The 12,193-nt window shown below is 42.4% G+C and overlaps 1 protein-coding gene across 1 annotated transcript in view; it reads left to right on the forward strand.

Moving 5' to 3' along the window:
* Positions 1-12,193, forward strand: part of LOC107728801 (peregrin-like) — a 20,268-nt gene that overhangs the window by 4,978 nt on the left and 3,097 nt on the right. The window contains exons 4-13 of the mRNA XM_016539075.1: positions 598-842; positions 1,065-1,067; positions 2,157-2,422; positions 3,363-3,877; positions 5,195-5,363; positions 5,442-5,603; positions 6,678-7,047; positions 7,336-7,638; positions 9,944-10,216; positions 11,969-12,116. Coding sequence (XP_016394561.1) covers positions 598-842; positions 1,065-1,067; positions 2,157-2,422; positions 3,363-3,877; positions 5,195-5,363; positions 5,442-5,603; positions 6,678-7,047; positions 7,336-7,638; positions 9,944-10,216; positions 11,969-12,116 — 2,454 coding nt within the window. The remainder of the gene's footprint in view (positions 1-597; positions 843-1,064; positions 1,068-2,156; positions 2,423-3,362; positions 3,878-5,194; positions 5,364-5,441; positions 5,604-6,677; positions 7,048-7,335; positions 7,639-9,943; positions 10,217-11,968; positions 12,117-12,193) is intronic.

Genomic DNA, 12,193 nt, shown 5'->3' on the forward strand with positions numbered 1-12,193 from the left:
GGGCAATAGAATATACGGTCTGTACAGTAGAAAAACCATTACGCCTATGGAGAGTCCCCACAAGGATAGCTGACCAGACATGTGTGTGTGTGTGTGAGAGTGAGTGAGTGTGTTTATGTAATTGCTTTAGGTGTAAGATGTGATGGGTTTTGAAGATGTTGTTCAGGGCCGAGAATGTTTAGGTCAAAACTGACTTTCTGAATATATGTTTGTTGTTACAATCTTATGTAAACTCTAGTAATGCACTAATACAAAATGTGAAATAGGCTTGAAACTAAATTTTTCTAGAAGAAAGGAGGGGAACTTAATGTTTTGATTAAGGATGAGGACACATGAATTAAATTATGTGCATGGATGAAACATTTAAATATCTATATATATATATATATATATATATATATATATATATAAACATAATTTTATGCTTTGGACGGTGAACTTGTCCTTCATCCTCCATAGCCTGGTCACCATCTGATCACTGGATACAATCTGAATCTCTCAGAAATAACACATTACAGAAGTATGTAGCATTGTGAACGTTGTTGACCTGGAAGGCACGTCTGGTGTATTTGTGTGAGGTTTGAGGGCTGAATGCAGCACCCTGACGCCTGCGTCTCCTTCACCTCCTCTCAGGTACATCGATAAGTCTGCTGAGGAGCTGGATGAGGAGGTGGAGTACGATATAGACGAGGAAGACTACATCTGGCTGGACATCATGAATGACAAGCGGCGCGCTGACGGGGTGGTGCCCATCCCTCAGGAGGTCTTCGAGTACCTGATGGATCGCCTGGAGAAGGAGTCCTACTTTGAGAGTCACAACAAGGTGAGCTGCGCTTCAGTCAGTCTCTAAAGGAGGCTTCCACACCCAGCATAGAGGAATGGAAATAATGGTTTAAATCTGACGCTGAGAGCTGATTCATATTTATGTAAAAGAGCTGTTTAGACTTTAATATCTTATTGTCAAAATGTCATGATTTGTTGAACAAGCAAAAAAAAAAGTAGCTAAAATAAGCAGATGTGGATGACTGGGCTATTCGATTCGATTATAATCACAATCATTTTAGTCAATGATTTACGTCATGTTGATTTAAGAGAATTAATTATTTGACTTTTGGAAACATCACGCCAGCGATATGACAAATATGACCTTTTTTTCCCTTGATAACAATATAGACCTACATATACTTTTGTTTTTGTTTTTTTTTGCTGGAAATAAGTTTGATGCGATACCAACATTTTAAATGCTATTGAAATTTCACAATACTGATTGACAATAATGTTACTCAATAACAAGTTACTCAGTCAAGAGCAGTGAGTGATTCCTTTTTTGCTTTGTTTGATTAACATAAAACTGTTTACAATCACTTAAAAGTGATTCAGTTTACCCCAAAATGTAAATTCTGTCATTATTTACTCGTTCTAAACCATTTCATTAGACTTCGAAACACAAATACAACGCAAGATATTTTTAATGAAACCTGAGAAATGTGATGCTTCAGAAAGTTAATAAAGTAAGTGGTTGAACCCACGTCTTCTGACACGACTGCTTTATGATGTGAACAGATTGAATTTAGGATTTTATTAATTTATAAGCATTGATCAAGACACAGACTAATGGTAAACTGCAGCTCAAATGTGCTTGCTTGGCGCACAAGAACCTATGAGCTTTGTGTGTATATGTGATGTGTTCATTACAGGTTTATATGTAAATAAATAAAATCTGTTTATCGTATAAAACTGTCGTATCTCTTCGTAAGACTTGGACGAAACCAACTTGATTCATATGGATTATGAACTTTCTGAAGCGTCAGAGTTTTAGTTTTTGGGTGAACTACCCCTTTAAGACGTAGCTCGCTGTGTTTACATGAATACTCACCAAGATGGGCATTTTGACACAATTCTGTGAGTGTTTGACCGTGCAAGTATGTGAAGACCTGGCTGTGTGACAGATTGCTTCATGTGTTCCAAAGACGAAAACCAGAGTGTAATTTATCTAAATTATCTCGTGTTCATAATTGTTGGAAGTCAAAATTGTGATTGAAAATAACATTTGATTAAGCTCTAGATGACATCACTGTTGACATTTGGCTGGTCTCATGGATTGAGGCACGCACACACACACTCTCTCTCACACACACACACACACACTCTCTCACATGAAGATGCCGTGTGCTGCATCTGTAACGACGGCGAGTGTCAGAACAGCAACGTCATCCTGTTCTGTGACATGTGTAACCTGGCAGTGCATCAGGAGTGCTACGGCGTTCCCTACATCCCCGAGGGCCAGTGGCTGTGCCGCCGCTGCCTGCAGTCACCCTCCAGAGCCGTGGACTGCGCCCTGTGCCCTAACAAGGGCGGCGCGTTCAAGCAGACAGACGACGCTCGCTGGGCTCATGTGGTGTGTGCCCTCTGGATTCCTGAGGTGAGCGGCCCTGTGTGTGTGTGTGTGTGTGTGAGAGAGAGAGAGAGAGAGGTGTGTGTGTGTGACGAGCAGCGTGTGTGTGTGTGTGTGACGTGCAGCGTGTGTGTGACGTGCAGCGTGTGTGTGTGTGTGTGACATGCAGCGTATGTGTGTGACGTGCAGCTTGTGTGTGGTGTGACGTGCAGTGTGTGTGAGTGTGTGAGAGAGAGAGAGAGTGTGTGTGTCTGTGTGACGTGCAGCGTGCAGCGTGTGAGTGTGTGTGTGTGAGAGAGAGAGAGTGTGTGTGTGTGACGTGCAGTGTGTGAGTGTGTGAGAGAGAGAGAGAGAGAGAGAGAGAAATTGATAGGTAGCACTTTAGTTTTTGGACCAATTCTCACTATTAACTAGTTGCTTATTAGCATGCATATTACTAGCATATTGGCTGTTTATTAGTACCTATGAAGCACAAATTCATGATTTATTCTGCATGAGCATATTTTACATACCTAAACTTAACAGCTACCTTACTAACTATTAATAAGCAGCAAATTAGTTTTGGACCTTAAAATAAATATTGACCAATCAACAGTGACAAGTGGTAAGACCAGCTTTTATTAGTTGCTTGGACTGTGAACATCAAATGTGTTCTGAGTTGCTGCGCTTTTTGTTAAATGTAAATTTTTAGTTTTTTTGGTTGCCTCTAAAAAGCATTTATTTATGTCTTATAGATGTCATATATGGGACCCTGGAGCACAAAACCAGTCATAAGGGTGCATTTATTTGTGCATCATCTGACAGCTGAATAAATAAGCTTTCCATTGATGTAACACTGCTTTTGTGCTGCAGGGTCACATATATAGTCTTAGTTTTATGTAATGATAGTAACCCTGCTGCATGGAAGGCACTTTTTGCCTTCTGGTTATGGCACATTCAGGTGTTGTTTTTCCCGCTTTTCTTTCAGGTGTGTTTTGCTAATACGGTCTTCCTGGAGCCCATCGACAGCATCGAGCACATCCCTCCTGCCCGCTGGAAGCTGACCTGCTACATCTGTAAACAGCGCGGCTCTGGCGCCTGCATCCAGGGCCACAAAGCCAACTGCTACACCGCCTTCCACGTCACCTGCGCTCAGCAGGCCGGCCTCTACATGAAGATGGAGCCTGTGCGCGAGACCGGCGCTAACGGGACTTCATTTAGCGTGCGCAAAACAGCCTACTGCGACATCCACACGCCGCCAGGCTCCGCCCAACCGCTGGGGGGTGTGGGAGGGGCCAGCGCAGGCTCCTCCCACAGCGAGGGCGAGGCGGAGGATGAGGAGGATGTGGCGGGAGGCGAGGAAGACGGGAAGGGCTGGAGCTCAGAGCGCGCCAAGAGGGCCAAAGCAAAGTCACGGCTGAAGATGAAGAGGGCCAGAAAGATCCTGGCCGAGAGGAGAGCGGCCGCGCCGGTGGTGTCAGTGCCGTGTATTCCACCGCACAAGTATGCACGATATCTGCTTTGATCTCATGCACTCGTGTAGCATACAGTGAATTTCTCGAAGTCTTTTGCGCCCAAAATCTAAAGAACATAATATGAATTACATTTTCTTTTTTGAATAAAATGAGGTCAATTTTAGGAGCATGGTATTTTACATAAGCACATTTTCTCCCCAAATTCTCATTACTGTAATGTAATGACTCTAATGGCCCCAATATATTTCAAGTGAATTCAAAGAATGAACAGGTGTGAAATAATTTCTTATGAAATCTGGCCAAAACTAATGTATTTTGGAGATTGTTTTAGTGGTTCAAAAACAGTCCAATAAGGTTGGACACAGAAGCATGAACACTCTTGAGTGCCAAATTGCAGATCTGGCGCAAACATATCCATATCCACACCATCAACTGCTCTTTTTTTTTTTTTTTTTTTTTTAAGTAAAAGTAATAGTTCACCCAAAAATTAAAATTATGTCATAAATTATCTTATTATTTGCTCACACATTGTCTCGACGTATAAAACTGGAATGTTGCTTTGACAAATGAGGACAGTGCATGCCTGGCAAATCCTGCTTCCTGTGTACTGAACACTACAGTAGTATGGTTTTGGTTTGCACAGCACTCATATGGCCAGCTGGGAAGGCTTTATGATGAGCAAACCATTTTCGAATTGTATAAACTGAAATTTTTACACAGTCATTAATTGAGGCAAACATGAATGTTGGACAAAAAAGAGGATGTTCTGTGCCATGTGTAAAGTAATAGTTCACCCAATAATGAAAATTTTCTGAAAACTCACTCCTCAGTCCATCCAATTTGTTTCTTGTGAGTTTGTTTCTTCATCAGGTTTGTAGAAATGTAGCATTGCATCAGTGTCTCAGCAATGGATGCTCTGCAGTGAATGGGTGCCGTCAGAATGAGAGTCCAAACAGCTGATAAACACATCACAATAATCCACAAGTAATCCACAGCACTCCAGTCCATCAGTTAACATCTGGAGAAGACAAAAGCTGAAACTAATCCAGCATTAAGACGCTTTTAACTAAAATATGTGTTGTCTCTCCATGTGTTGTCATTCTCCAGTGAGGGTGAGTTTTCAGCAAATTATGTTATTGAGAGAATAGCTGGCAGCACTTATTTAGTTACACATGTAAACGTGGTGTCAAAATGTTCGCCATCAGAATGAAGAAGAACTTTGCCAAGTGAATTTTGGGGCCTTGATGGCTCTTTAGGAAATGTAATGGGCTAATGTAATGTGTGAAGCGCTCTCTGACATGAAGCGTATTCTGGAGCACTGAGAGTGTCATGTCTTGTGCTTCAGGCTGAGTAAGATCACCAGTAACCTGACGGTGCAGAGGAAGGGTCAGTTCATGCAGAGGCTGCACAGCTACTGGACGCTGAAGAGACAGAGCCGTAACGGCGTTCCTCTCCTGCGGCGTCTCCAGACGCACCTGCAGTCCCAGCGCAACGCTGAGCCGCTCCCCGCCACGGTGCGTACACGGGACGATTCACTGCGAGACATACGAGGATGAGCTTCTCACTGACATCACGCTTGTGTGTTTGAGCAGAGAGACGGCCTGGAGAAGCACTCGGTGTTGAAGGAGCAGCTGAAAGCGTGGCAGAGACTCCGGCACGACCTGGAACGAGCCCGGCTGCTGGTGGAGCTCATCCGCAAGAGAGAGAAGCTCAAGAGGGAGACCGTAAGACTCGGTCATCTTACACATTATCATTAAAAGGAGAAAGACTAGGGTTCAGTCTATGAGCCAGACACTTGAGAATGCTCTAGTCAAGCAGTTTGCAGCAAAACATGATCATGTGTAAACATGAAATTAAAACTGAGCCCCACTGACATCCAGTTACAACAAACTCCTGAAGTTAAGAAAACCTTTCTTGCAACCAGTTGCTGGTCTTGTTAACCTGTGGCCAAATAGATGTGCGGGCATTTTAGTGAACTCACTTTTGGTCAAACTTCAAGTTTTTTCATCATCCAATCAACTCTCAGTGGATGAAATCAAGTCCTGTCCTGCGTTTATTCTTGATGAATATGTGACCCTGGACCACGAAACCAGTCATATGGGTCAATTTTCAATCATCTGAAAGCTGAATAAATAATCTTTCCATTGATGTATGGTTTGTTAGGATAGGACAATATTTGGCCGAGATACAGCTATCTGAAAATCTGGAATCTGAGGGTGCAAAAAAATCAAAATATTGAGAAAATCATCTTTAAAGTTGTCCAAATGAAGTTCTTAGCAATGCATATTACTAATCAAAAATTAAGTTTTAATATATTTACTATTCATTTAACATGGTGACACATTTAGTGACCTTCATTTAAATTGTTTTGTTGCACTGCGAGATTTAATTTCATTTGAGAATGTTTTAATGATGTCATCAGTCATCGGCCCTTCGCAACAGAGGGGATCGTGCAGCTGCTGGACCCTCTGCCTTATGTTCATGTAAAGACTAGGAAAAAGCATTTATGTAAATGTTAAATTATGTTTTCAGCTGAAAGGTGGCTAGTGTGACAACAACTTTACTGTATTAATATAGAATTGAACTGATGTGCAGTCACAGGTGTGTGTGTACGGAAATTTCGCAATGCCCTGTAATGTGGTTCATCCTTAACTTGAACATCTTTGTTGCATTAAAGTCATTCTTCAGTTTTTTTTTTTTTTTACATAGCTTCACATAATGTGAAGCTGTTTTTGCTCTGACGCCAGAGTTGTCATCTGTTGTGAAGTTCTCTGAATACTTCAGATATAACCCTTACTGTGAGTGTGGTTGTGTTATGTCTTCCCCAGGTCCCAGATTACCTGGACCACATCGAGCGCCCAATGGATTTCCAGACCATGTGGAAGTGTTTAGAGTCGCATCGCTATCTCAGCTTCGAAGCTTTCGAGGGTGACTTTCTGTTGATCGTCAACAACTGTTTGAAGTACAACGCCAAAGACACGGTTTTCTACCGTGCTGCGCTACGCTTGCGAGAAGCAGGTGCCGCTGTTTTACGGCAAGCTCGCAGACAGGCAGAGAGAATCGGATTCGATTACGAGACAGGCATGCATCTTCCTCGAGAGCCAAGCCCGGATTCACCACACGAACGAGAGAGAGAGAGACAGCGAGACAGAGACCGAGACCGAGACCGAGAGAGATCAGCATTACTCATTGATGACGGTGAGTTGGCCTTCTCTATGAAAGTTTTCTGTATGTTAACTTTAAGTAGCCCCAACAATTAAAATCATAGAGTCATAGTTTTGACATAATACGTTGAACTACTTTTTGTAGTAAAAAACTTCAGAGCTAGGTTGTACACTGTGTTCAGACATTCAGATTTTGGTAATAGGTTTGCAGATATTGTAGACCTCAGAAGGTACATTTCCTGAAAAGGAAGAAAAAGGTTTCAGGTCCTGTTTTGCACCTTTTTTCATGGAAAGTGAATGTTCTGTTGTTGTTTTTCCTCAGATTTCCTGGTGGAGAATCGGCGGCGTTTGCCTGTAGAGGAGCAGCTGCAGATCCTGCAGGCGTGCTACGATGAGGCCATGTCGGGGAAGCACAGCATCGGTCAGTCGCGGCGAGCTAAAGCCCTGAAGAAAGAGATGACGGTACTGAAGCGCAAGCTGGCGCACCAGCGCGAGGGCATCTGTGGCATGGGCAGCCGTGAGTCGGGCCTGTCTCTGGAGCGCGGCTCGGTCCTCGCGCATCACGCCTCGGGGGGAAACCGGCACGGTGAAGGAGAGAGCAGCAGCCACGACATCGGTGGGAAAGGTCAGAAATACCACAGACAGCTTTGAGCCAGCCTCACATAACACAAACTCAGACGTGATGCCTCTAATCGTGCGGCTTGTTGAGGAAAGGTGTGCTGTTAGTTTACACAGCGATCAGACTTCAGATCTTTTGCCTGGTGGATGAGAAAACGGTTTAAATAAATTCTGTAGACTTGCATTAAAGGAGGGACCCGAGCTATAGAGCACTGGGGTGGTGAGCTTTGCATGGCCAAACACCTTTAATATTTTCTTCAGAAAATGTGAAAACCTAGACTCCAGATCAGGGTTGCCAGGTTTTCACAGCAAAACTAGCCCAGTCGTGTTCCGGGGGGGTACAATCAATGCACGTTTTTTTTGTCACATTTCACATTCCAGGGGCTAAATATCACATTATTGGGGCCGCTTCAAACCACGGACATGAAAACAACCCGCGGCAACAGTGTTAAAGTAGTCCACCTGGCAACAGATGCTCCAGATGCTTTTTAGTTCTTTTGTGCTGTATGTGAAGATAAACATGAGATTTGAAGTCAAATAGAAAAGCATTAATGACCACACAAGCCATATAGCCTACTCATATCATCATTATTAATATTGCATTTATGTGATATTTTAGCAGACGGTGTATATATAATGTCGGTGGGAAGGGGTGAGCACTATTGCATCTCATTTAAAAGACCTTAGTCAGGGAAGCGACATATTTATGTGTTTATGAATTTGTTTTTGACAGGGATGAAAACAAGGCTGTGAGGGACTGAAGTACAGTGCGTTCAGTGGACTGTACTGTTGTTTAACAAGTACCCATTGTTCAGCTGATGAGACATCTTTCTGACAGGAAAAAACAAACAAAATCAGCAGATTAAAAACTCCATAAAACAGTTTTGGAAGTTGTGAGTTGTGAAAATTGCATGAGCTAGAACCCATGGCCTCATTTTCATCCACGCTAAACTCAATATGGCATCTAACCTGACTAAGGTCTGTATTATTGTTTGTTTTTAAATTAACGAAGCACCTATAGCACTTAATGACAATAAACATTAAATAAATCGTATAATTGGTCACAAAAAGCTGGTTTGTGTGATGTTGGATTGAATGGCACAGTTTTATCTTTTATCTGCTCCCATAAAGCTTTAATATATTACACCAGCGGTTCTCGATTGCAGTCCTCGTGTACCACCGCTCTGCACATTTTATATGTTTCTCTCATCACTTCAGAGGTTTGTGCCTGTGGTAAGTGCCCTGCGAAGTGGACTTCACTGGATATTCCTCCATGATTCCAGCTCGAAACGAGCGTCTGTGTTCCATTCAAAGGGCATCAAAGTGTGCGAGACGTGAATCTAAATTGTATTGCTTTACAGAGGTATGTTATATGGAGCCAGATCGGCCTCAAAAATAATACATTTATAAAACAAAATTCATAAATGCACAGCACAATTTACATTTAAAAAATCCGATTCGTAAAGTCAAAACACAATTCATAAATACAGAAGTAAAAGCATACATATTTCCCCAAATGCTCACACAAATGCATCTTACCTAAATAAATTTAAAATGTTTACACAAATATGTATATATCAAGTTCTTGAATTAATTAACAATCCACATTTATGAATGATGTTACATGTATTTATGGATCGTTGAATCTGCATTTGCAAATCATCACACATGCGTGGACTGCTTTGAATTTGTGTGCTCACCGCGATTGGCTGAACGGAACATCCTCCAAAAAAAATATATTTATGATTCTTAACCTGCCAGGAAGGTCTCAAAAATACCGCACACAAATTCAAAGCAGTCCACGCATGTGTGATGATTTGCAAATGCAGATTCAACGATTCATAAATACATGTAACATCATTCATAAATGTGTGATGGAAATTAATTCAAGAAATTTATATATACATATTTGTGTAAACATTTTAAATTTATTTAGGTAAGATGCTTTTGTGTGAGCATTTGGGGAAATATTTATGCTTTTACGTCTGTATTTATGAATTGTGTTTTGAATTTACGAATCGGATTTTGTAAATGTAAATTGTGCTGTGCATTTATGAATTTTGTTTTATGAATGTATTATTTTTGAGGCCGATCTGGCTCCATATGTTATGTCACACTCCACACTTCTCTAGTTAAGTTTCGTCTGTGTGTGAAGACGCTGATGATCTGAATCAGGTGTGTTTAATAAGAGAGTCATGTAAAATATGCAGAGCGGTGGAACGCCAGGACTGGAATTGAGAACCACTCTATTACACCATTCGACCCAAACAAGGTCTTCGGCACTTTAAATGGACAAATATTCCTCTCTGTAGATCTGAGCACATCATCTTCAGCTCTGGCCCCTGAGGTCGGCCGGCGTACCTCTGTCCTCTTCTCCAAGAAGAACCCTAAAGCGGCCGGGCCTCCCAAGCGCCCGGGTCGACCCCCTAAGAACCGAGAGGCGCTGCATGGGCCGGGGGTGCTGGGGTCCAGTCCAATAGGCCCTCCGCAGCTCCCCTTGCTCACCTCATCCCGCAAGAGAGCCCACAGTCCCCAGTCCAGCTCCAGCTTCGAGACCGACAGCGAGCACGATCACCTCATCCTGGGTACGTCTGCAGCTCTGACACACAGTACAGCCTCTGCTCCACACGCTCAGTGAGCTGCCTACAGAAGCATCAGATCTGACGTGCCACCTAATAAATGACACATTCAGATCAGTAAAAAGCCAAATCAGCAAAAGCCATCTTTACACTGCAGAGAGAGGTGGCACAGAAGCGGCATGTGACATGGCATTTCTTTAATGCTGCTCAAATTGTTTTCACACAATTTCATAATGTTATGAGATTAATGTTAATTATCATACATACAGTATATGAATCGTAAAACAACAAACTGGCACTCGTTACAAGTTAGGGCTGCAATATTACAATAAATCATTACCCATCTGATTATTGCTTTTGCTGCTGTAATAATGATTATTAATGATTATGATTATACAAAGCGTTTTTGTGTTCGGGGAAACGGCACATCATATTCTTTAGCTACGCAAACAAACCAATCTCAGAACTGCTAGAACATGAATTCGTTTATTGAATTAGCTTAGAACATTGATTTAATTAATTGTTTTTTTTAATGCGTTAGAAAATCAAAACTTCACATGGGTTAAGTAGTATGAAAAACAAAACAAATATTCAAACTGGGAATAAAGTACACGCAGAAATTACATTTCCCCATCACTGAAGCAGTTTATGACTTCTGTTTAGTGCAGGTTCTGCATGTTTGCAAAAAAACTCCCATTATAATCACTGGCCATCTCTACACTGTAAAACGAATCTCTTGCTTCCATCATAAACAACACAGTGCAGATATGATGTGAGGTGGATTTCTGCACTGCTGACTAGTCTAAACGCCTCTGATTGGCCATTGCAGACACTCATAATCAATATAATTGTGCAAGAGCAGTTTTTGCCCCTCATCTTGAATTTGGGGGGCATTTTTTGTTCATTTTGGTGGCATTTTTGCCCCAAGCCCTACAGTCTCTGGCTTCACTTTGATCAGATTGCCAGTTCAAATTTGCATATGAAGTGTAAATGTCACGAGTCAAATAGTCTTGCATAGCCAAACTCTGCAGTTTAAACGGACAGTGGCGATGAGGACGAGTAAATCTGTGATCCCTGATATTACCCTGTGTTTATATGAGCATGCTGTCGAGTCCCATCACATTCAGTAATGCTGCAGATGTGACTGCAGGCTGTGAAATTACATCCTCAGTTCAGCACCATTCTACATTTGTTTTGCTGCTGAGAGACTTGTGCGGTTCTTCATTGAATCCTGCTGTTTAAACTGGATGCATGTCAAAGTTTCAGTCATCACCGCTCATATTCACACACTGACTGAGGAAACTCCCACACTTCTCAGTGAGTCAGATGTTTTCTGTAAAGAGGCTTGAATGCTGGGAAGTCCCCACCATCAGAGGACTCATGAAGACACCAGATTGAGTGCTCGAATACAAAACAAAGCCTGGTTCACCCCCCCAAAAAAATCAGTATTTACTCGCCCCAGTGCCGTTTACGTTGGAAAAACAAGAAATTTTGATAATGCAACTCTTTTCTATACAGTGTCTGTTGAGGCTCAAAAAGAACATAAGACATCCGTATGATTAGATTTACTTGTGCCATTCAGCCGTGTCAGTGTTACACATCGCTAAAGAGTACAGCACATAAAGCACCACAAATGTGCAGCATGTCAGTCTCTGTGTACAGGTATATGGAGAAGAGCTTTGTGAGGATTCCTCAGAAAATCGCTCCAGCAGACACGTCAGTGTAACCACGCTTCTGTTCATGCTGTGCTCCTCTCAGATCTTCACAGTAATGGTTTTGGTGGAAGCAGTCAGCCGAAGACCGAGAGTTTCCTGGTGTACAGGAACGAGCGCAGTCTGCCACGCTCCAGCTCCGACTCAGAGTCTACCAGCAGCAGTAGCAGCAGCGCCGCGTCTGACAGGACCAGGTACATACACACAGACACACACTCACTCACTCACACACACACTCTCTCACACACACACACACACACACTCTCTCACA

The sequence above is a fragment of the Sinocyclocheilus rhinocerous genome, unplaced genomic scaffold (assembly GCF_001515625.1).
Source record: "Sinocyclocheilus rhinocerous isolate Xijiao unplaced genomic scaffold, SAMN03320098_v1.1 scaffold2412, whole genome shotgun sequence".
NCBI lineage: Eukaryota > Metazoa > Chordata > Actinopteri > Cypriniformes > Cyprinidae > Sinocyclocheilus > Sinocyclocheilus rhinocerous.